The 26,434-nt window shown below is 36.8% G+C and overlaps 1 protein-coding gene across 1 annotated transcript in view; it reads left to right on the top strand.

Moving 5' to 3' along the window:
* SLC2A13 (solute carrier family 2 member 13) overlaps window positions 1–26,434 on the top strand; it is a 390,143-nt gene that overhangs the window by 61,183 nt on the left and 302,526 nt on the right. Inside the window, exon 3 of the mRNA XM_032855359.1 lies at window positions 21,083–21,291. Coding sequence (XP_032711250.1) covers window positions 21,083–21,291 — 209 coding nt within the window. The remainder of the gene's footprint in view (window positions 1–21,082; window positions 21,292–26,434) is intronic.

Genomic DNA, 26,434 nt, shown 5'->3' with positions numbered 1-26,434 from the left:
AAGAGTGCCTGGGTGGCTCAGTCAGTTAAAGAACTGACCCTTGATTTCAGTTCAGAGTTGTGAGATTGAGCCCCGAGTTGGGCTCTATGCGGAGTGTGAAGCCTGCTTATAATTCTCTACCTCTGCCCCACCCACTGCCCACGCGGGTACGTGCTTTCTCTCTCTCTCTCTCTAAAAAAAAAAAAGCTTTTAAATGAAATCATAGAAAGTGCTTAAGCCATGTTTTTTACTTAAGTATAGAGATTTAGATATATTTTCTCAACACTGGTTAGAAAAGAGAGATCATATAGCATTGAAAATAATTTTATGAATGTGTTGTCCTTGTGTAGAATGGAGGTCTTGGGCAGGCATTAGAACACTTTTCAGAGGCAGGGTGACACAGTTATAGACAGACCTGGATTCAGATCTGTTTTCTACCTCTCATTAGCTACAAACCTTGAACAAGTTACTTAGGTACCTGAACTTCACTCTTCTAATTGTAAAAAATGGGACCAAAAGTACTTGTAAGATTATTGCAGCGTATATATATAAAGTCTTCAGCCCGCTGTTTGGCATATGGCAGATGATCAATAAACAACGAGTCACACTATTATTTACTATTCTGATGAATGATTAAAGGATGGATACTATGATAGTTAAATTATAAGTGAGGTTGAAGGAAAACACATCCTATGACTTCTGTTTTCTTTATCTGTACAGATGAGGCTTGGAGGTAATAGGGAAGAGGCCTAGAGAAAATACATGTTAAATGCTTATAGCTGCCATAGAAAGTATAAGAAAGAAAAGACTAGACACAAAAATGATTTTCCGAGTAACCATGGGATCCCAACTGAGGTTGGAGACTTAAGTTTGCAGTAAAGCGGAATAGCATTCTGTGTGCTTTTTCCCGCAATACTAGACTGAAGGGTGAAAAAATAAAATATAAGAGGATGCGAAAACTAACTTAGGCTGGTAGTCAGCCGAATGCATTAACATACCAGATCTCTTGGAACTCACTTTTTGTTTGCATGAATATGCATTCTGTCCACATGCAGATAAGTTTCCTTTTTTATTTTCCCCCCACTGGTGAATTCTCTGTGTGTTATTCTTTTCCAGTATTTAGCAACCTTAGCAGTCCATTTAACTTCTCTGATTCTTGGGCTAATGGGAGTGTGGTTACAAGCAAATAAATGTTGAAGTACTACCTTAATATCAGCTTTAGAATGGTCAGCCGTTATAACTTATTTAAAATTATAACAACAAATAATTCATTCTTGTGGCAGTATATTTCAGAAATTCTAATTAAAATGTGGGTGTAGATGTCATATATAGAACTTTTTCATACTCGTAGCTTTGCATGTTATAAAGTAAGATGTCCCCTATCTTACAAGAGTGTTTACATTTTAACATTGTTTATTTCTCTTTTTGACTTTTATTGCCTCTGAAACTCTCACGTTACCCAACATTTGGTGTTACTATATAACTAGTGTCCCAGATTTTACTAGTTTACATTATAGTGATGAACAGTTCTAGAGTCTGTTAGCGAGTATTATTTGATCCTAACCAAAACTTTGAGAGAACTGGTGGAACTGATATGATTATTAGATTAAAAAAAAATGCTAAGAGAAGTTAAAGAATTGGTTGAGGCCACCTGGCTGTTACATAGAAGAGTTTAGGGCCAGTTCTTCTTACTTGAAATCTAACTACTTTCTTCCTCATTCTGCTTCCAATATTTTATAATTTAAAATGTAGTTACTGAAAATTTTTACAGTAGTGATCAGATGAAGGCTTATAGAAGATGATACTGATTAATCAGACCTAAAAACTTTTTAGCCTTTGATGTTTTTGAAAAACCAACTCGTCTTTTGTGCCAGGTGGGCCAAAACTATTCTCTTATTTGGAGACCATAGAAATAAATTGTTTTCTGCTGAACAACTACAAGATTAGTTTTTCTGGAAAAGGGAATTGCCAGTAGAAAATTGAACCTTGATATTTGTCTAGCACGCTTCTGTTATTATACATTGTTTGCTGGGAAAAATGTCATCCAGCTTCATGAGGAAAGAGGAATAAGGATTTTGAAGCAATCATTAATGATTAAAATTTTGTAAAAACAACTTTATTGAGATATAATTTACACACCATTCACTTTATGTGTTTACAATACAACAATTCAGTGGCTTTTAGTATATTCACAGAGCTGTGTGGCTGGCCATCCCTGCAGTCAAATTTAGAATATTTTCATTACCCCAAAAAGAAACTTTGTACCCCAGCCTACCAGCTTCTTTCAGCTCTAGGTGATCGTTAATCTACTTTTTGTCTCTATAGATTTGCCTGTTCTGAATATTTCATGTAACAATATGTGGTCCCTTGTTGACTGGCTTCTTTCACTGACCATTTTTATTGAAGGTTTATTCATATTGTAGTATGTGTAAGTATTTTATTTCTTTTTGTTGGCAAATAATATGGATATAACACATTCCATTTACCCACTTCTCACTTGATGGACATTTTCCAGTTTTGGGCTATTATAAACAGCTACTGGCTATTTATATTTATTTGGCTATGAACACTTCTGTACAACTTTCAAGGTGGACATGTTTTCAAGTCTCTTGGGTATATATACACCCAGGAGTGGAATTACTAGGCGATGTGGTAACTAAGTTTACCCTTTCAAGGAACTGGCAGACTGGTCTCCAAAGTACTGCACTATTTTACATCCCTACTTAGCAGTGTAGGAGAATTCCAGTTTTTTTGCATCCTAGTAAATGTTTTTTATCTGTCTTTTTGATTATCGTCATCTTAGGTGGGTGTGAAGTGGTATCTCATTGTGGTTTTGATTTGCGTTTCCCTGATGACTCATGCTGCCACAAAAAATTTTATTTTTACCTAATACATTATAGTGCTTATAAAGATGGCAGAGATAATTTAATAGGATTAATGATATAAAGTTTTATCACTGCCTTTTCTGTGCTGATATTTTTAGTCTTGCTTTTTGGGCATAGATTCACTCACTACACCTCAAGCAAATGAAGGTTTTTTTTATTTTGTTTTGTTTTAATTGCGGAGTTAAAGCCTGGCCTGTTGCAGGCCTCCAATAAATATATAATAGAGTAAATTTAACAGCTGCCACTGAGATTATATAAAACACTTACCTGGGCATGCTACTGCTTCAGTGTTTCACAGCCTCTCCATTTCCCACAGGAAATAAAAAATCAAGCTCTTATCATGGTTTGTGGTATCCAATCTGTGCCTGCTTTTCTAGATTTTTATAACTTATCATTGCCTCCCTCTCTCTTCCTTTATAGAACAGCCATGGCTGGATACCTGATATGCCAATTGCATCTTGCTTTCTCATGTTTTTAGTTTTTTTCTATCTGCTTACTTTACCTATAGTGCTTTCCTACCCTGTCCTGCTTTACTGGTCTACCTGTGGCTCCTCCTTTAAATCTCTGCTTTTGTGTATCATGTGAAGCTCTTTCTGTCCCTTTGTCCTTTCATAAGACTTTATATGTAGCTTCACTGTTTTATACACATCTTACTTTGAACTGTTACTTTTTTGTCTGTCTCCTGATTCACTTTGGAACTTCTGAATGTCATTGACTTTGTACTCATTTTTAGATCTAGGAAAGAGCCTGGAACATAGAAAATGCTCAATTAATGTTTATTGAACTGAGCTGAATTGATTCAGCTCTAGGGAAGGAACTCTTAACTAAAGTGAAAAGGTATTGATTTTTAAACCAAAATACCAATTCATTAATGTATTTTGAGGAATACACTTTATTTCATAGATAGCTGGAGAACTAAATTATTAATTATAAGTGTTTCTTATTAAGAATAAAAATCAGAGAATGAAAATTAGTTTCTGATCCCATTCCTTTCCTCGAAAGGAATGCCTCCCTGGTTTCAGAACACTTTTTGTCCTTTTTTGGACATAGATGGTTTTCAAATAAGTATTCCTCTATTTATGATTATACAAACCATCATGTGACTTATAGTAATAAGAGGGGCTAAGTTATTCTCCTTTATGTTGATTTTTATGCATTTTATTCTCAGATTTAAGTTCGTAAAATTAGACTTATCTCACTAGCCCATACATAAGCATTTGGTGTCTGAATGTGCTAGGTATTTTCACATTTTTTATAATTTACATCATGCTTTTTGTGTGTGCTGAGGAAGTAGAAATTGAGAAAATGTTAAGTGTTGAATGAGAAGCACAAAGTATTAGTTAGCAACATCTGTATGAGAGATTTTTCTGGAATATCTTCGGGCTAGTTCATGAACAGTGTGAGACCTGTACTGAGTTCTTTGAAGAACTGGCAGACACAGGTGGAAATGCGGGCAGAATATAGGCTAGGTGAGGGCAGGATGAGGAGGCTTGAAATGGAGGTAATGAAGTGAATGAGAGATAGGAGCCAGATTCTAGAATTCTGTGAATTCGAGGCTTAGAGGTTTTGAACTTCTATCTACAGGAAGAGGGAAACTATTTTAGAGCAGAGCATGCTATAATGTTAAGTCAAAGATTAATGGAGTGATGCCCAGAATTTATTAAACTCTTGGCCCCTGGATGGTTGCAGGGAACATATTTATGAGGCTGTGACCAGAATACAGGTGTGAGGTACTGAGGTGTGTTACTCTTGGAGACATCAGTTAGTATAAGAATCATTCAGTCATTCAAGAAAAACTTGTGGGGGGGCACCTTCTGTACGCTATGTTGTGCATGCTACTAGAGTCAGACACGTAAGAAACTTACCTGTTCTCAGGTATGTCACAGACTAACAAAGAAACTTTTTCATTAACTTGTTAATTAAATGTTGGATAGTGTTATGAGAGCTCTTAGGGTATGTGAATTCATTAGCTTTATGCTGGAAAGATATTTGAGCTGAGTCTTTATGAATAAGAGAGTTCCAGGCATAGTGAGGAGAAGGAAATTCTAGGTGGAATATAATTTCCAGAAGCCCAGTAAGTAGTGTGAAAGGGCCAGTCATATGTGGGCAATAGTGAGAAGTTTTAAAGCAGCTAGGTGGAGAGCTATGATGACTATCTGGGAGCTTGAAGGGGACATAGAAAGGTGGTCTTCATGGGTATGAGTAGAACTTTAAATCCCTTGCACTCTCTTTAGTAATACTTTGAATCAAGTTTATTGAAAATATGGAAAATAACTTTTACTTTGGGATGAAAAATTAGTGATCCTCTCTCCCCTCTAATATTTTACAATTTAAAAAATCATGTCAATAAGATGCTTTTAAGAATGAGGTTTCAAAAAGGTGATATTTCTAAACAAATTCATGCTGGGGAAGGTGTTTTTATAATTTAGTTCTCAGAGATCAGTGGTGTTTGGCTCCATACAAAATACAGAGTATAAATCTGTCTTTAACAAAAACTAACCATGCAGCGGCTGTCTTAAGAAAGATGGATTTGGCTAACAGCTTGATTACAAGTTAACACCTTCATGTTGAGGATACTTGTAGTTTCGTCATTGACAAAATTAGGATATAAGACTCTTTATCATAAAGATATTGATAGTGTTGTGGGGGGAATAGGTTTAAGACTTGCTTTCACAGCACATAATTTATCTGAGCTCAGATATCTTTATGTAGCCAGTGCTTCTGCAGTTCTACAGTATTATTAGGATCAGGTGAGTTAATAGCTATGAACATATGTACAAACCCTTAAATGCTAATAGATACTGTTTGCTGTCATCTCTAGAAAGCTTTGGGTTGATTTTCTATCTTGTATCTAAATCTGGCAATAAAAATTTCCCTCACTTTCAACCATCTGATTTTTTTTTTTCCAGGTAAACAGTAAGTATAGTTTACTAATGAGAGTGGTTTTTATAAGACAAATCTCTCCTAAAGATGACTATTATAAACCACAGACGAATTTTAAAAACTCCAAAAAACCTCCCAAAACCCCAGCTCTAAGAATAGGTTGGAACTGAAGGGGATTTGATTCTTTTTTTTTTTTTTTAAGATTTTATTTATTTATTAGAGGTGGAGAGAGTGTGTACAGAGGAGGGGAGAGAGAGAGAGAGAGAGAGAGAGAGATAGAGAAGCAGATGCCTCGCTGATCAGAAAGCCCAAAGTCGGGCTAGATCCCAGGACCCATAGATCGTGACCTGAGCCGAAGGCATAGGCTTTACTGACTTGGCCACCCAGGAGCCCCAGGGGATCTGATTCTTGAGTGGCTCGTAGTGAGTCTACATTTATGGCTTTACTTAAGGGCAGCCCTCAATCTGTAATGGGCAACTAGAACTTAGGTAGAAAATGACAGTTTTTTATTGAACTTACAGTCTCAGTGGCTAGAGTTCAGAGTGGTCAGAGTGAGGTGGGATTTGAGGGTGTAAGTCCAGAAAAAGAATGATCCATAGAGGAGGAAGCCCCCCAAATATGAATATTAATTTGCCACAGATGTTTTACTGACCTCAGAACTCTGAATATATAGCAGAGATTCTATGGAGCCTGTGGGCAACAACAGTTACAAGATGATAAAAGCTGGGAGAGATTTTATTTCTTGCCTCTATGGGGAGTGACATATTTGGGGTTTGAAACTTGAGGTTACAGCTCAGGCTTTTCATTGGAGCTATAGAAGGACTGGGTCTTAGAAGTAAAGACTTTGTTGCGTGATTAAGGATTTACCCTAAGACCAAAACTTAATCAGATTCACAGTAACCAAGTATAAAACCCAGCCTCTGAAAACTCAAGGGGGCTGAATGGAAAAAGTCTACATCATTCAGAAGAAAGGAATAAAATCTAGAGTCTCTACAGTTTACCATTCATGATACTTAGAACACAAAAAATTATTAGACATGTGAATAAACAGAATTTTTGACACATAAAGAAAAAATGGACAATATAGACAGACCTCAAGATAACTCAGATGTTGAAATTAGCAAAAAAAGGACTTTAAAGCAGCTCCTTTTAATGTGTTGAAGGACTTAGCAAACCAGATAGTCATACTGAGTGACCAAATGATGAATCTCTGTGAAGAAGTGCAAACTATAAAAAATAATACCAAATAGAAATTCTAATGTTTAAGTACACTCCCTGAAATTACAAATTAGCATCTAAAAAATTCATTGGATGGACTTAACAGCAAATTGAAGATAATAGAAGATAGGACCTGAAAACTTGAAGGCAGATCCATTAGGATCACCTAATCTGAAAAAGAGAAAATAATGAAGTTGAAAAAGAGGCCTCTGTGACCAAAGGCACAATGTTGAATATTCTTAGATACTTCTAATTAATACTGAGTGGTCTAATACATATGTAATTGAAATCCAAGAAGGAATGAGGGGAAATTATGTTTAAAAAATACAGTAATGGCTGCAAACTTCCAAAATGTGATGAAAACACTAAGTACTGATTCTAGAATGTAGTGAATCCTAGGTAGGATAAGTATAAAGATGAGCATATGCAGGCATATCGTAATCAAATCATATAGAGAGAGTTAGGATCCAAGGGAAAAAAGACACATTACATGAAGAGGAACAGCAATATGAATGATAGCTGACTTTACATCAGGAGCAATGGGAGGTCTGGAGACAGTGGCATGCCATCTTTAAGCTACAGTTGACCCATGAACAACATGGGGTTGAACTGCATGGGTCAACTTGACAGATTTTTTTCAATAAATACAGTATAGTACTGTAAATGTATTTTCTCTTATGATTTTCTAAGTGACATTTTCTTTTCCCTAGCTTTTAAAGAATGCAGTCCATAATACATATTACATACAGAATTTCTGTTAATCAACTATTCATGGAATGTTACTGGTAAGGCTTCCAGTCAGCAGTAGGCTGTTAATAGTTAAATTTTGAAGGGAGTCAGAAGTTACATGTGGATTTTTGACTGCGCAGGGTGGGTGCCCCTCACTTCCATGTTGCTCAAGGGTCAACTGTACTGAAAGAAAAATGCCAATCCAGTGGGAGAATGTCCTTCAAAAATATAGGTAAGATAAAAATACTTTCAGATAAAGTAAAATTAAGAGAAACTCACCACCAGACCTCCTGCATTGTAAGAAATGCTAAGGGAAATTCTTCAGACTGAGGGAAATGACCCTTGATGAAGGCCCATCTAATGTAAAGAAGAAGAGCACCAGCTATCGTAAATAGGAGGCTAAATATAAAGGACTATTCTCTCATTTTTTTCAAAAGATATATTACTTTACATTTAAATGTAGTTAGCTATAGAATATATGATGACAATAATAAAAACATTAGAGGAAGTAAATGGAAATTATATGTTTCTGAAGAGTTATAATGTTATCTCTGAATAGTAAAGATGTATATTTTTGTCCCCAGAACAACCACTAGACTGTATTATAAAAAGATATAGCTAAGAAGCCATTATAAGAATTAAAATGGAGGGGCATCTGAGTGGTTCAGTCAGTTGAGGATCCAAGTCTTGGATTCGACCCAGGTCATGGTCTTGGGGTCATAGGATCAAGCCCCATGTTGGGCTCCTCATTCAGTGGGGAGTCTGCTTCTCTCCCTCTTCCTCTCCCCCTCCCCTGTTTTCTCCCTCTCTCTCTCTCAAATAAATATTAAAAAAAAAAAAAGAATTAAAATGGAGTGGTACTTGTATAGCTCAGTCACTTAAGTGTCTGACTCTTGATTTTGGCTCAGGTCGTGATCTCAGGGTCATAAGATCAAGTCCCATGTCCAGCTCCACTCTGGCATGGAGTCTGCTTAAGATTCTCTCTCTTCCTCACCCTTTCCCTTTGCCCCTCCCCTACTCCCAGTTCACATTCTCTCTCTTAAAAAAAAAAAAAAAAAAAAAAAAAGAACTAAAATGGATATTTAAAATATTTGGGTAAGCTGAACAAAGGCAAGAAAGGAAGAACCCAGGAATAAACAGATGGAATAAATGGAAGGCAAATAGCAAATGGTAGACTTAAAACCCAATCATTGCAATAATTGTAAAATGTAAAACATGTTCATTGTGCACAAAAACATGACAAAGTCTATAATGTCTAAAAGTGACACAATTTAAGTATAATGCCACTGATAGGTTAAAATAAAAGCGTGGGAAGAGATATACAAATGCCAAGTATGTTGGTGTGGCTTTGTTAATAATCACATAAAGTAAAACTTTAAGACAAGCAGTATTTCCAGAGATAAAAAGGGACATTTCATAATAATAATAGAGCCCACTAATCAGAAATAATAATAAATAATAAAGACTAGAAGTCAGTGTAATAGAAACAATAGAAAAAGAGAAGCAATAGAAAAAATAATGTTGATTCTTTGTAGAGATTAATAAAATTGATAAACTGATAGGGCTGATTAAACTGATTAAGAAAAACTAAAGCACAAGTTATCAATAGCAGGAATAAAATAATATCATTGCTACGGACATTATTAGAATAATGAGGTAATACTTTGAACAACTTTGTGCCAATAAATTCAACAATTTAGGGCCACCTTGGTGGCTCAGTGGGTTAAAGCCTCTGCTTTTGGCTCAGGTCATGATCTCAGGGTCCTGGGATCGAACCCCACATGGGGCTCTCTGCTCAGCAGGAAGCCTGCTTCCCCTTCTCTGTCTCTGCCTGCCTCTCTGCCTACTTGTGATCTCTGTCAAATACATAAACAAAATCTTAAAAAAAAAAATTCAGCAACTTAGGTGAAATGGAAATATTGCTTGAAGATCACAGTCCTACTAAGAAGTAACACAAGGTGAAATGGAAAATCTAAATATCCCGGTATTTGTTAAATAAATTGAATCATTTTTAGTAGCCTACCTGCAAAGCAAAACGGAAGCCCAGATGGTCTCAGTGCTAAATTTTGTAAAATAGTTACGGAAGAAGTAGCCCCAAACTTAAACAAAAGCTTTAAGAAAGTAATGATGCAGTGAGCCTGGGTGGCTCAGTGGGTTAAGCCTCTGCCTTCAGCTCAGGTCATGACCTCAGGGTCCTGGGATCGGGCCCTACATCGGGCTCTCTGCTCAGCGGGAGCCTGCTTCCCCTTCTCTCTCTGCCCGCCTCTCTGCCTACATGTGATCTCTGTCAAATCAATTAATAAAATTTTAAAAAAAATAATGATGGAAGGAATACTTTTCAGCTGGGATTTTGAGGACAGCATAACTCGAATATGGCCCAAGCTATATAAGAACAGAAAACTCTAGGAACTGATTGTAAGTATCCTTACAAAATAGTAACAAATCAAAATTAGCAATAAATAGAAGCATAATAAATTGTGACACAGTTTTCTGAGGAAAATCAGGTTATTTAGCATTTGAAAATTATTAATTCATGCAGGTCACCATGTTCAAATTATTAAAAAGAGGAGAACCTATATAATTAACTCAATATATGCAGAGAAATCATTTGAAAGAATAACATTCATGTATGCGCAAACCTTCCAGCAAACTAGAAGAGCACTTCCTGAACTCAATAAAGGACATGTCTGAAAAAACCTGCAGCCAACTTCATACCCAGGGGTGAAAGCTGCAGTGCTTTTCCTGACTATCAGTTGCAAGGCAGAGATGTCCACTATCACCATTTACAATCTTTCAAATTCATTCAAACGGACAAGGTGATCCTAAAAGTTTTTATAGAAAAGTAAAGGACCTAGAATTGCCAAAACCATCTTGAAGCATGAAATTGGAGAGCTCCTTCTGGTTTCAAGACTTAGTATAAAGCTAAAGTAATCAAAATAGACCAGTAAGGTTAGATAAATAAACCATGAAATAGAACAGCGATATAGATGTCTCTCAAAAAACTGGAGTGAAAAAAGTTAAACACAGAACAGTACAGTCTCCCATGATTCCATATGATGTTCGTTAGCATGTAAAATAAACTGTGGGGACAAATTAAGTCATTGGTTTTCTGTGGCAGTGGGGATTGACTAGAAAGAGAGAGGTATAAGGAACTTTCTGGAATGATGGAAATGTTATGATTTTTTTACTGGGGTGGTCATTATAAAGGTATATATATTTTTCAAAACTCTTAGGATGGTATACCTTGGATCTCTTCATTTTATTATGTGCAAATTGTACCTACAACTGACTTGCACCTTCTGTTAGCTCCCTCCATTATATCCCTTTTCTGCATCGGCTAGTGACTAACTTAAATGTTTCTGCCACGACACTTTTTCTAACAGCCTCCGTTGAAATAACTTTTGTCCTTGTTCCTACCCTGTGCCAAAACCTCAGTCATTGCAATTAAACGTAATCCTGTTTTGTTTGATGATTACTAGTGTATGAGCTCCTTGAAGTGAAGGATGTCAGCTAATCATTATATCTCCCAAAGCCCTAGCCCAGATCTTTGGATATAGAAGATTTTCAGAGTGACCCCCCGCCCCCCTGCCAGAAAAGGGATATGTGTAGGTATGGTTGTGTGTGCATTCTTTCTAGCACCAGTACTGTGGATTTTGTACAAGTCATTGTATTTTGCCATGTAGTTGAAAACTACATAATAGCTGCGCAAAACACATTCATTTAATATCACATCTTACTCTGTCAAAGTGAGCATATCGTACTGCTTCTACTGTAATCACAACACTGTAAATTTATTTACAACACTGTAAATAAACTTGGCCAAACTACCTACCTGATATACCAATATCAAATCACTTTGAGGTATTTCCCCTACCTACACAGAGTTAATTTTTTCTTATGTTTACATATTTGGCAAGATTTTTCATTAATAGTTTAAACAGAATCATTCACCAGGAAACACAAAAGTTGGTCATTTGCTGATCGTATATCACCTGCTTTTTACTTGAAGACTCCAATTTGGAAATACTGTTTTTTTTTGTTTGTTTGTTTGTTTTTTGTTTTGTTTTTTGTTTTTTTCTCTTACATACTTTTCAGCCTTGGTCTCATTTTTACTCTCTAGTTGCCAATCAGATATGTCAGTCATCAATGTTGATGTTCTATGTGGCCATTGAAGGCAGAGGGAAATTAATTTACCAGTCTGGGATCTCAGTTTATTATTTTAATTTCTTAAAATGGAGTTATGAGTCATGCACTAAAATTGAAAAATATGTTAACAGGTGAGTTGTAATTTTAGCAGGAGGCAAAACTCAGTGTCATCCTTTTTCATCTAAAGCTTGCATTAAGTAGAAACATATACCTAATTTATAATTTTTTTGAAGATTTCATTTATTTGTAAAAGAGAGCATGCACACATACAAGCAGGGGGAGCGGCAGGCAGAGGGAGAAGCAGGCTCCCTGCTGAGCAAGGAGCCTGATGCGGGGCTTGATTCACGGACCCTGGGATCATGACTTGAGCGAAGGCAGATGCCCAACTGACTGAGCCACCCAGGCCTCCCCATAATTTATAATTTATATTTGGTGATTATCATATAAATGTCTTGTGATTGATAAATGATGGTGAGCATTTCTTTTGTAAATCCTAGAATAGACATCTTTTAGTAAATGCATAACTCATGATTATTAAGCATATGAGAAATACATGAAAAACAAAATCCACAGAAACCGTGAACAACGAAGTCAGGTAGCTCAAGATGTAGGGCTGAAGAAACAGTGTTCTTGAATGTGGTTTGAAGGGGTTGGATTTGCCTTTCTAAGGGGAAAATGTTTTCATTACCCTAAACAAGGTAGATGATATGTATTAGAAGGTTCCACCTTGGGGGATGTTTCTAGATTTACACAGTGCTAACACTGTCTCTGGTTTAAGTGCATTCATGATGCTTAATGATTGGCCTAGACTTTGGGACTTAATGTGCATTAAGGTGATGTTTGCTGGGTAAACAGCTCAGATGGATCATAGGAATTCAGCCTTACCCTTCCAAACAATACAGTAAATCTTCATTAGGTAACACTTAACGAAGAATTTACTGATTCGAACTGCAGACCCTTTTTATTTTCAACGAACTGTTTTGGGGAGAAATGGTTTAGAGTTTATTTCACAGTTCTATGTAAAAGGATGCCAGTTGGAAACTATAGAGTTTTAAAGAGTAAGGCTTAGTATCTTAATATTTATGATATTCCTCTAACTTTTCTGTGTTATTCAGAAAGGGCTAACATGAACATGATTTATAAATCAGTAGGAAATACATTAAATGGAATGCAAGCTAGAAGACAGAGGATGGAAATAAAACTATCAGAATTATAAATACAGGTTTGTCACTTGATTTTTTTTTCAGCGTCTTTTAAGACAGTGTTGGATATTAGAGAATATTGCTAAAAATCCTTACTATACAAAGGACAAACTTCAAAGATTGTCACTGACCTAATTCGAGTGCTTTGAAAAATAGCAAGATTCTCTGTGACTAAGAATATAAGAGAGGGATTTGGTTGAAAAATACATTTAGCAATGTGAGGTTAGTAGACAAATAAGGAAGTGATTATTGAACTGCACCTTAATGCTCTCAGGGCCCTATTCGGGATAATTGGCTACCGCAGTGTCTGAAAAACCCTTGTACACTTCTCACACCGAAGTGCCTTCCCTTAGTAGAACGCAAGAGCTGTAAAAACAGTTGCATACAATTTGCTTTAAATATAATATATTGTAATACAGTTCTCTTAGCTATGATAGTTTTTCTAGGATAGCTTGACTTATAATTAAAACCATAAATCACACAGCTCTTGTGTTGTAAGGCATTGGGAACTTAAAGCAGAGAGAGAGTGGAGGAATAAATAGCATGTGGATACAAGATACTCTTCCTCACTTTTGCACAATTCCTTTTGGAAGGGGAGAGGCTTAGAGAGGCCTTTGGGAGGCAGAGATTGAAAACCAAAATGTAGTAGAAAGCAATGTTAGCTCTATCATGTCCCTCATGTAAAATAGTTTTAAAGGATCAAATCGATTTTTTTTTTTTGCTCGCAGTCATCTTTTAAACTATCTCCTGCTATGTTACCTATATTTTTCCTACATGAAAAATATACGTGTATGTTAAAAATGAAATTCAAATTCAGTTTGGCATAGTGTTCAAAGTAAGCAGTACAAGTTTGCCCATACAAATGAGATATTTTCTTTTAATTCATAGTTGATTACTTTCATAGTAAAACTCTGGTGTCGGGAATAATAATAATACATTCCATTTGTCACCGGCAGGTCTGTGCTTTCCCTTCCCATGGGTATCTTTCTGTCAGATACTGTGCTCCGTATGACTGGGTTTGACTGCTCTCAGGAAGCCCCTTTGCCAAATCGTTGTGCAGTGCTTTGATACATTTAACAGAGGTGAATGAACAATGAAACTTAAAAAGTTATCCTTGAAAGTCTTTAAACATGAGGTTAAGATAAATTCTCTTATGATTTCTGCAGAATTAAGTTAACTAATCATTAAACATTTATTGTAGCATATTTTACAATAAACATTACTGGGAGCCAGATTGCCTAGATTTTATTTTATTTTTATTGTATTTTTAATTTTTTTTTTAATTTATTTATTTTAGAGAAAGAGTGAGTTGGGGAGGGGCAGAGGGAGAGAGAATCTCAAGCAGACTCCCTGTTGAGTGTGGAGCATGACACAGGACTTGACTCCAGCACCCTGAGATCATGACCTGAGCCGAAATCAAGAGCTAGATGCTTAACTGACTGAGCCACCCAGGTGCCCCAAGAGTGCCTTGAGATAGATCGATCGATCTATCTATCTATCTATCTATCTTAAGTTAATATATAATGTATTATTTGCCCCAGGAGTACAAGTCTGTGAATCATCAAGCTTACATATTTCACAGGACTCACCATAGCACATTCCCTCCTCAATGTCCATAACCCACCCACCCTCTCCCTACCCGCCACCCCCCAGAAACCCTCAGTTTGTTTTGTGAGATTAAGAGTCTCTTATGGTTTGTCTCCCTTCTGAACCCATCTTGTTTCATTTTTATCTTCCCTATCTCCCTAACTACCGCCTCCCCCCACCCTCTCCTAGTTGCACTTCATACTAGTTCTTTATCTTGTTTATGCCCGATTTCTTTGTCTTTAAAATGGGAACATTAATGATACCCACTTCATAGGTCCTTGTGAAGACAAATTAACATTTCTTAAGCCCTTTGAACAGTGCTTGGCACAGAGTAACTGGTGCTATGTCTTAGCTGTTACTCTTGCTGCTCCTAAGTGATTGATTACATGTCTAAGCCGCATTCAAGTAGATTTTTTAAAAAATATATTTGGAATACAATCATCACTGTGGAACTACTAGAGAATAAGTAATGTGTTCATCATGTTATCGGTAGACCATGTTATCAAGTAACCATTTTGTTATCAGAGAAGTGGGGCAGTTATGAACTACACAGTTCTGTGTCCTGAATGGCCATCTATTAGAGGATACTTTCCTACAAAACCTAAAGGTTTGTAGGTGAGAGCAGGATGATTCCTCTAAAACAAGAATGGCTGCAAATATGGATTCAATGCAGGACCTATTTGGTTTTATGTGAGGTACCACCAGGGGAAGGGCTGTCACCTGGGAAAGCAGGATCTTTGATTGACAGAGCTTCAGTTCTTGGCACTGGGGAGAAGGCTTAATCTGAGGTAAAATAGTTAAGCTTGTCTCCTCTGGTGATAGCTGTCCCAGCCACACCATTTAAAAGCATTGCTCACCATATGAGGGCCCATCCTTAGTTTACTAGTAGGCAGGTGCTGATACAGCTAGTTGGACCGAAAATAGCTCATTTGTTAACTTCAGTTGAGAAAGTTTAAAAAGATACCTCTGTGAGTGGTCAGGATGCCACAGAAGATTCTAAAGAATTTTAGAGTGCCTGAAAGCTTGGCATTTTTGTTCCGAACCTGCTTTTCCCTTTCTGTCAGCTTGGTGTTCCTCCAGAAGATAAATAGCTTTTGCCTTATAGTATGGACCTTGGGTGCTCAGTGTTCACTTTCGCCCCCTGGGTTTTTAAAAACACTTAGATCAGTGGTTCTCAGCTCTGACTGCACATTAGCACCACCTGGGGAGCTTTTAATAAAACAGAATTTCCTGGGCCTGAAGCCAAGACCAATTAATCAAAATTCTGGGTGGGTAGGGCCTGGACACTGGTATATTTTAAAAGTCTCCTTCCCCCCATTCTAATGTGAAGCCAGGGTTTAGAACCTTTGATTTAACTTATAATAATGAGATCTTCCATATCAATAAGTAACACTTCTTTTTTTTTTTTTTTTTTTTAAGATTTTATTTATTTATTTGACAGACAGAAATCACAAGTAGGCAGAGAGGCAGGCAGAGAGGAGGAAGCAGGTTCCCCGGGGACCAGAGACCCCGACGTGGGGCTCAATCCCAGGATGCTTTAGCTGAAGGCATAGGCCTTAACCCGCTGAGCCACCCAGGCGCCCCAATAAGTAACATTTCTTTGTGGGGATTGACTGCCCTGGTTTGTCAATAGACTGTTTATCTTATTAGTATGTTTTTGTCATTCATGTGGTTCCTGATTTCCTTGGATTTCAAAGAATCAAGGGGAGTCCCAAATACATACTGCCCTAACTAAGCCTGTGGAGTTCTTGTTCTTTTAGTCTCATGATAAAATTTTCATCAGTAACACAGCCAGGCAATCTCTTTATTTTTCTCATCTTCTCCAATCTGTACATTATCAGAGCAACAGTTTTTCCTCAAGAAAGAAATTGGTTAGTTGTACCTACTGACTTTTGGGTGAATGATACTGCTGAGATAGAGAAGTTGCACTGAATTGATAAGTGAAGGAATCAGGGTGGTAAAAACATTTTTTGCTGAGTGCCTTCTCCATTCTAGGTACCAACTGTATGGTTTCACTTAATTCTCTCAGCAGTCCTATGAAATAGATGTTGTCAGCTGTGCATTAAAATATTAAAAAAGTTGACCAGATTTTGTGGTTGGTATGCCCAGGGCTGAATAAAACCCAGGTCTGTTTCTATACTCTTTCCATCATAAACCACAGCTACCCTCCATCTTATGTATTTGGTCTCTATAAAGCCTTGGAAATTTATTATTATCAAAATACTTTTGTCATTGTTTGGGAGGAAAAATTTTTCTCTACCCTTCAGAGTTCCTCTGTGTAGTCTAAGAATTAAATTGACATGAGATCACTTAACAAGAGACAAATAAAAGTTTAATGACATTAGTATTTTCTGTATAAATGGGAGAGACCCACATAAAACTAAGTAACTCCCTAAAGTGGCCAAAGCCTTCACCATGTTCATCTTAAGAGAAAAGAAGATTTTGGGTATGGGGAGTCAGTTAAGACAGATTACCAGGAAAAGCACAGTAAACAAGGTGATAAGATTTAAGTTATACCTTCTTTGATAAGAGTTCTGAAGGTTGAGTTATCCTTCTCTTGTAGAGGGGGACACCCTTACAAATGGAGGTTTCCCTTGTAAATGTAAATGCCTCTTACAAAAGGGTAACTTCTGTTTGGTTTTCAGAGCTTTTCCATGTTTGCAGTTTCTTAAAGATAATCAGCCTAAAATAATCCTTATGCCAAAGACTCATTTTGGTGTGGCAAATTCTGTACATCCTGAAAGGTAATCAAAATCTAGTAAAATAAGCTTTGTTTTACTTCTAGAAGAGAAGCATTAGGAGCTGTAAATGTATAAAGTATGTTTTATTTTGCCTAGTCTCTAGGACCAGGCCTCAGTATCCTTAAAGGTTGGCAGCTGGATGCCATTCATCTTAGTGTTAGGGCACTGATTTGTATATTTCAGACCTAGACTCCTGGGTTTTAGAGGACTAGAGAGCTGAAGTAGTCTGTTTTCTATAACTTGCTTTAGAAACATAAGCTAATATGTATATTTTCAGTTTTTTTTTTTTTCGTCTTTCCCTTTTCTTCCCTTCTCCTTTTTCTTTTAGTTTTTAGAAATACTGTGTCCTAGGGTTAAATAATGAGTAGTAAAGTGCACAGTATTATGTGGGCATCTTTAGGCCTGAAAATGGTTCAGTTTCTATATTCATTTCAAGTGCTGCTTTGAAGTACTCTGTGCAGCCCTTTAATCTTAGTTCATCACTAAGGAGGTTTGGAGAACAGAAGGAAAGATCATGAAAGATGTAGAGAAATGACACATAGGCTTCCATTTTTTAGGATTTTTAAAATTTGTTTCCTAATCCAACATATTTGGTATTTGCCATTTATTGCTTTTCTTTTACATAATTGGCAGTAATTGGCAATACAATTGTGTATAACCTTTTCTTTAAGAGAACACAAATGAATAAAAATGTCATTCATTTATAGCAATAAAATATATGTTAAAGTAATACATTTGATTGTACAACTTAATATCTTAAGAGGAAGCTGCCACAAGCATGCATTTGTGTGAGGCAATCTTCGCTCTCATCTGGTTTTCAGACGAGACATCTTCCTCAGAAAAGGTCTGATTATATCTGGAATAACAAACAGTTTAATTGGAAGGAATTACCTTACAACCAAGTTTGCAGAGCTAAATGATCCAGAAGAATTGCTGCATGAACCAGTGCTTTACAAATGTGAAATCTACTTATTTTCTGTCTAGCTAATACAGAAAGTTTAGATGTATACGTGCTTTTGTATCATTTCTTAAGGCATTTACTAAGTGCCTACTGTGTGCAAGATATTTTATTAGGTGCTTTGTCAAATACAAAGTTAAATACACCATTAGGTGAGACAGGTATATAATATAATATGAGATATAGTGACATGAATGGAGGTTAAAACACTGTTCTATAGGTTAGCAGAGGAAGGAATGATTAAGTATTGGTATAAGTATCACAGCTCATGGATTAAAGTATAAAACACTTTTAATAAGATTTTGTGTAATACTGTAAGCCAAATAATTCATTTAGTCATAAAAACCTTGTTTACTTTTAAAAGTCTTAATTTTTCTGTTTCCATGTGTATTTTAAACTACTGTTTGGAGTGAGAGATACTCTGTTTTGTTTTGTTTTGGCTCAAGTTTTTATTTAAATTCCAGTTAGTTAACATGTAGCATAATATTAGTTTCAGGAGTAGAATTCAGTGATTACATATAACACTCAGTGCTCATCACAACAGGTGCTTTCCTAAATACCCATCACCCATTTAGCCCATCCCTCCCTGCCTCCCCCACTATCTCCCTCCCTTCCAGCAACCCTCAGTTTGTTCTGTATAGTTAAGAGTTTGTTTTATGGTTTGCCTCTCTTCTTTTACACCTATGTTCATCTGTTTCATTTCTTAAATTCCACATAAGAGTGAAATCATATGATGATATTTGTCTTTCTCTGACTTATTTCATTTTGCTTAGCGTAATATACTCTAACTCCATCCATGTTGTTGCAAATGGCAGGATTGCACTCTTTTTTATGACTAATATTCCATCGTATATATTACCCACAGCTTCTTTATCCATTCATCAGTGAGACATTTCAGCTCTTTCCATCATTTAACTGTTATTGGTAGAGCTGCTATAAACATCAGGGTGCACATGTTCCTTCAAATCAGTACTTTTTCCCCTTGGGTAATTACCTGGTAGTGCATTTGCTGGGTCGTGGTGTAGTTCCTTTTTTCACTTTTTGAGGACAGTCCATACTGTTTCCCAAGTGGCTACACCAGTTTGCATTCCCACCAAGAATACAAGAGAGTTCCCCTTTCTCCAAATCCTCACCAACATCTCTTGTGTCCTTTGTTAATTTTAGCCATTCCGACAGGTGTTAGGCGATATCTCATTGTGGTTTTGATTTATATTTCTCTGCTGGGGGGTGATGTTGAGCATCTTTTCATATGTCTGTTAGCCATCTATATGTCTTTTTTGGGAAAAATGTCTATTAATGTCTTCTCATTTCTTAACTGGATTTTTTGTTTCTTAGGTGTTGAGTTTGATAAGTTTTTTACAGATTTTAGATACCAAACCTTTATAAGATATGTCATTTGCAAGTATCTTGGAGTGAGAAGTAGTTTTAACACCCGTGTGACAATTATATTTTTTTTCTGCTGTTTTTGGAATTAAAATAAATTTGTTTAAGAAGTAATGGACTTCTATCACAAATTGTATATCTGGAGGATTCAAGGCTGCTCACTCTATTTTGGGCTTAGCATAGCTTAAAAGTTGAAATAGTTTTAAAAAGTGCAATGAGTCAAGTGACTTCTAATTGATTTAAGAATATCAGTGAGTGTGGTTGTTATGTAATCAGAGTTGGCTTTGTGGGCTCTGCTATCATAAATCTGCCAGGGAACATATCCAGAGAATTTGGATCAACAGAAAGCATGCAAATGTCCTAGATCCATAGAAGTTTCCATTTGAAAGTGACCTCGCAGTTTATCTAATCTAAATTAAAAAAGATGGAGGCCTGGGGTGCCTGGGTGGCTCAGTGGGTTAAGCCTCTGCCTTTGGCTCAGGTCATGATCCCAGGGTCCTGGGATCGAGCCCCGCATTGGGCTCTCCGCTCAGCGGGGAGCCTGCTTCTCCCTCTCCCTCTGCCTGCCTCTCTGCCTACCTGTGATCTGTCAAATAAATAAATAAAATCTTAAAAAAAAAAAAAAAAGGAAAAAAGAAAAACTTAAAAAAAAAAAAAAAGATGGAGGCCTAACAGCAGGGAGGTGTTAGAAGATCGTTCCAGTGGTCAGAATAATTTTGGAGAAATCTTTGATACTGATGTACTCCTATTACTATTTTTGTTATTTCTGATGGATTTAAAATTATATACTTATTTACTGTATCTCTGTCATTTTGATACTGATTATTTGCTTCTGACTATCTTTTTCTGCTCTGGGCTTCTCCATGGTTAACGAAGGTGAACATGATGTTTGATGGGAAAATGATATCATTACTGATCATTCACAGAGCAAAAAAATAAATAGTTTGGGGGCATTTATTTTAATGAAAAATGTTTTTTTAAACAGATTATCAGAATTTTGTCTCAGCCTCATTTTCTATGGTAAAATACAGAATTTTATGTATTAGTATTAGAAAGGGATGGTGATTATGGTGTTTTGCATGGTGTGTGTGGTTCAGAATGTATATACATAATTATTGTGACTTTTGCCCCTTTTTGTAATTTGTGTAAGAGAAAAGAATTAGATTTTTCTTATTTTTCAGTTATTCACTACAGCATAAAAATATTCTTTTTTCTGGTGTCTCTTTCCCTCTCACACACAGACACACACATGGAAAATCATTCTAATTTAATGTTAGATACTATTCCCCATATGGTGAACACAAACCTTTTATTCATACTCAGTGTTAATAAGTACAAATTTGATAATAATACATGGATTTCTTATTGCAGGTACATGTTGGGACTTGCAGCAATTCCAGCAGTTATACAGTTTTTTGGCTTTCTGTTTTTACCTGAAAGCCCTCGATGGCTGATTCAGAAAGGACAGACTCAGAAAGCCCGTAGAATTTTGTCTCAGATGCGTGGTAACCAGACCATTGATGAGGAATATGATAGCATCAAAAACAACATTGAAGAAGAGGAAAAAGAGGTTGGCTCAGGTATGTACATTTTGTATTTATATGAATTTTAAAACTGCATAGAAGTTTTATTTAGGAACCAAATAAAATTAGGAACTATATTCTTTTGCTATTATTTAATGATGATAGTGATTTTATGTATATAACCAAGTCAAAATAAATATATTTTAATTCAGTTTTCAAAGTAATATAATGTTATAAAAGAAGGAAAAACTATCTCCATTATATCACTATCTTCACATAATTACTATTTTTATTTTTGTATAGTCTCCTTTATTCTTTAAAAATTGGATATACTCGACATGGTTATCATCATTTTGTGTATAGGGGTAATTTTTGATATGTATATATTTTTAAGATATATATAGTTATGTATGCATATTAACCAAAAAGTCATAGTGTGAACTGTTGTTAAAATAAATCACCTTAGTAAAACTAAATACCTTGCTTACATGTGTTATACTAATCTCCCTATCAGTTTTTATAATGAATAAGAATACCTTGAGATCCTAGTATTAGAATAATTTTGTGTTTCCCTGTTTTCATTAAAGTGTTTAATTGTCTAATCAACACTTCACCATGTCAGAAAACCAAGAAAAAAAGTTTCTAGTCTATTTATGTTGATGAATTTCTTTTCAGAGAAGAAATCATGTAGGGTTTTGCCAAGTCTCAGGCAGGATCTCTAATGTTGACAATCTGATTTGCGTAAGTGATTTGCAGGATGTAAATGATGTGAGGTAGACATTTTATGATACATTTCTCGACAGTAACCCTTACGCTGCTAGATTCACAGTTCCCAAAATTGTCTCATTTTCTCCCAACCTTCTTTTTGCCCCGACATTAATTGGTAACCCAAAGAGACGTGCTGACTTGTGTTAGATTATTTTTCATACTTGAGGCAAACACCCACCCTCATATATTGATATATGTCACACAGGCCTTGGAAGGTGTGCTCCCTCACTTCTTGTGCTGTCATTTTTGGTGGAGCTGAAGGCTGTGCTTTCCTGAAACAATAGAATAAACGCTGTGCAGAAGCTGGTGACCGTGTTAGCCACACCTGATTTACTCATGATTACATATATGCAATACAGTAGTGTGGTGTTATTTTCTTGCTGAGGTCAAAGCCCCAGTCAACTGTGAGCCGAATCTAGGGCAAGGTCTTTTTTTTTTTTTTTTTTTTTTTTAAAGATTTTATTCATTTATTTGACTGAGAGAGATCACAAGGAGGCAGAAAGGCAGGCAGAGAGAGAGGGGGAAGCAGGCTCCCTTCTGAGCAGACAGCCCGATTCTGGGCTAGATCCAGGACTTGTGTGTCTGTGTATCTGTGTGTGTGTCTGTGTGTCAGAGAGAGAGAGACCTGGGCTCGATCCCAGAACTCTGAGACCATGACCTGAGCCAAGGGCAGAGGCTTAACCCACTGAGCCACTCCAGTGCCCCAAGGTCATTTTTAACAAAGTTAGTGGGCATATACCATGTATCTGGCACTGTCCACATTTCCAGAGTAACATGTTAGTGCAAGTATTAGAGAATTTTGCTCTGAACAAAATAATCCACTTTTACTGAGTTGAACATTGTGTTAATTTAAAAATACTATTTTAAATGTTCATTTAAATTACAAATACCTTCATTTATGCGCCTGTCTGAATTTCTCTTGGCTGTGGTTTGCATGAAATATGAGCTTGTTTTTGTAGTAAATCTGTGTGCTTGAAGCTCAGGTGCTGATAATGTGTGAGTGGAAAAACTTTTCAGGTTGTTAGGTTATATTAAATACTATTGAGAACATAAGTTTTTATTATGTAAAGGGTAAGACGACAACTTAATAAAAAAGCCTTCCTGTTTAGCAGTAGGGATACTACTGATTTGACTATAAAGCGTTGACCATGTGGCTCCATTTGGACCTACTGAAAAATTTCAGACTGGTGTAGGCATGCAGCTGTTGACAGTGCATACTGAGTTTCGTGACGATTTGGAATGTATAACCAAGTTTCTTAAGCAACTTGAGGTACTTAGGACTATAATTATCCACATCTGCTTTAGTTTTTATGTGAGGTCTTTTGGAGTTAAATAGGGCCCTTTTTCTTGGGTAAAGATAAAATAATATACACATTTGGCACAGGTTTTTTTTTTTTTAATTATTTTTATTAACATATAATGTATTATTTGCCCCAGGGGTAGAGGTATGTGAATCATCAGTCTTACACATTTCACAGCACTCACCATAGCACATACCCTCCCCAATGTCCATGTTTTTAAAAAATACTGTGTTACCCATTGAATCTTAATAACATTTGTCCCATGCTTGGGTAAATACCTTAAACTTGCAACTAATAGGATTTACAATTTACCCATTTCTCGATTTGTATTATTTGTGTACTATCATCTTGCTTAATTTTAAAGTTAATCTCACGTTCTTTTTCAAAAGTGCAGAATTGTTAGCATTTATGGCATGAATTCACAAGGCAGATTTGCCAGGGTTAAATAGCAAGTAATTTGCGGGCCTCACTTTTATGATTGAGGAACTTGATCAGGGTAAAACCTGTTCTGCACACGTGTGAATTTTATTTCAGCATTGTGATGTCCAGGAGCGAGACTCTATGTCAGTTTAGTTGGAAAATAGAGACGAGTACTAGGGCTTTTCTTAACACCCTGACAGGGTCCTGGCCGGCAGTCACTCTACATTTGGACATGATAGGCTAGGTGGACAAATACACAGGGAAAAACAGCTAATTTCAAAATAATAAAAATGTCCTGGTCCAGGGAAGACAAGTCAGCCATTGTGTTTCAGGGTTAGAGAGTAGCCTGGGTTCATTTGACAAAGTGAAGTTTGAGCCCCATTTTAAGCCTGGGAACTCTGGGCAGTGGAGTGCAGCTGCCTGGAAGGGAGAACTTTGGCCTAGCCACTGCAGAAAGCTACAGATATTGCAGGAGGTTGGAAAGAAGTTGTGCATGATCCCTGTTTCTTTTGGGGGAGAAATATTTTATCATCAGACATGGCGGCTTATTTATCTGCTACCTACCTGTGAGCTTAATAAATAGGTCTGATTCCACATCAGTCCCCATGTTCTTCTCTGGGAGTTTCCAGTGGATTTGTAACTTGTGACAGATATGGTACTTACTTATGTGGCCCTTCTCTTTTTATGGGATTTTTTATTTTAGTCCCTGGAGTTTAAATTTGATTTCTTTGAGGAAAATGGGCATAGCTACTGAAGTATGTATTAATTAAATTATTTTTTGAATGTGTGAGAGATCAGTGCATATGGGATTGACTTCTCCTGGCTTCAGACACGCTTTATGATTTTCTGTAGCGAATATGGTGGCTCTCTGGCCATGTCAGCTGCACAGCCACAGCCCATGCTATGGAACAGCATTGGATTGTCACTGTGTGCCATCTCTCCTGCACGTGGCACTAAGGTCAGCCTCCTCAGCATGTGATTTCTCCACGAGAGTGGACAAAAAAAGGAAGAAGGACAGTTGATGGGAAAAGAAGCAAACAGCTGGTTTTTACCTGTATTCAACACTGTTGATAAATCCCGCAGGACTAATGAAGTGAGAGTGGAGGTAACAGCAGCTTGGTTTGGAAGAGTTCCCTGGTGTGGGAGACCAGGGAAATGGAAGATGTGTCCAGGCTCCACCCCTAGTTTGTAATCCTAAAAAGATTTTCTAGGAGTTGCCAAACCTCAGTTTCTTTTTAGGTTTGTAAGAAAAGAGGGCCAGATTATAATCCCTCCACAGTCTGATATTTTCTAGAGTTTAAAAAATCTGTGAGAAGTGTCTGGTTTTTAATTTTTAAATACGATGCAGCAGCCTTTCATTCCAAAATATTTATTGAGTGACACTCAAGAGAGTTGGGAGTGTCGCAGTAAGTGAGACAAGGTTCTGGTCCATTCTGCTGGGAAGAAGCACACAGATGATGAAGAGGAAAGAATTCCTGGATAACTAAAAATTGTGGTAATGGCGTGAAAGGAAACAAACAGGAGGACAACATTTATAGAGGGCTTGCAGGGGGATGGTTAGGAAAGGCTTCTCTGAAGAGGTGAGCGTCAAGGCTGAGAAAGAGCCAGCAGAGAGGAGAACTGAAGGCATGAGTGTTCCAAGCAGAAGGAATAGCAGGTCCAAAATTATATGTGTCATAAAGTGGACCAGATTAATTTTTCTTGCAAGTTTTGATAATCGTTATGAAGCGCACATGTGCCAGATTCTTCAAGCCTTGCAGTAAGAACTGTTCATCTTTATTTATGCCAGGTTGCCAAGCCTAAGCTTTGAATTAGTAGGGACACAATTACTACTTCTAGGACTAAAACCGAATTTGAGTACAAAATAATACACATGATCACGTCCATTGTTTTGTTGCTCATTTCTTACAGATTGTCACTTTAGTGTACTGGGTACTAGTGTCATGAATTCATGTACAGAAGTTGGAGTAAGACCTAGGTAACTACTTAAGGCAGTGATTCTCTAACTTTTCCACATAGCTTCAATGGTGAGTGGAGAGAGGCCTTTTGGGGCCTGGATTCTCTAGCAGAAGGCAACTGCAGTAAGCCCAACATTGATTTGAATTTTTATGTTTTATCCTAGGGATGAATAAAAGTTTGTGTTCTGTTTTATAATATGCTTGTTTACTTCAGAAGCATATTTCCTAGATAACTAGTGTTCATTCATTGACTTTCAAAGTGTCCCATGACTCTTGTGTACAGTCCCTAGGATGTCCACCCTGCAGTTTGACGCACTGAACTCAGAGCCTTTGAAGCACCTCTAGGGCAAATCTGTGAGGCAGGGTAGGAAGAGTTGGAGCTGCCTCTATTACAGAATCAGGTGGTCATCTCTTGATGTACCAGGCACAGAGAAGAGCAGAGAGGCTGTGTCAGGAGCTTGAATTTGTAGCAGTAATTGTCTTACCTCAGGAAAAGTAAAACCAGTCAACAAGACACAGGACTCCTCTGAAGGCCGTCTTAGGAAAGAATCTAGAAATGAAATTTGTGCATTCAAATGCTTTATACCACCTCCTTGGAAAGCAGTCCCTAATGACTTCTTCAGTTTTCTTTTCTTAATTGATATATAGTGGACACACAACATTACATGAGTTTGAGGTGTGTGACATAGTGGTTTGGCATGTGTGTAACTGCAGAGTGAAAATGGCAGTAAGTGTCGTTAACATGCGTCACCA

The sequence above is a fragment of the Lontra canadensis genome, unplaced genomic scaffold, assembly GCF_010015895.1.
Source record: "Lontra canadensis isolate GAN:19392208 unplaced genomic scaffold, GSC_riverotter_1.0 scaffold9, whole genome shotgun sequence".
In the NCBI taxonomy this organism is placed as follows: domain Eukaryota; kingdom Metazoa; phylum Chordata; class Mammalia; order Carnivora; family Mustelidae; genus Lontra; species Lontra canadensis.
Note: the sequence above shows the minus strand (reverse complement) of the source record. Positions and strands in the feature narration are given on the sequence as shown.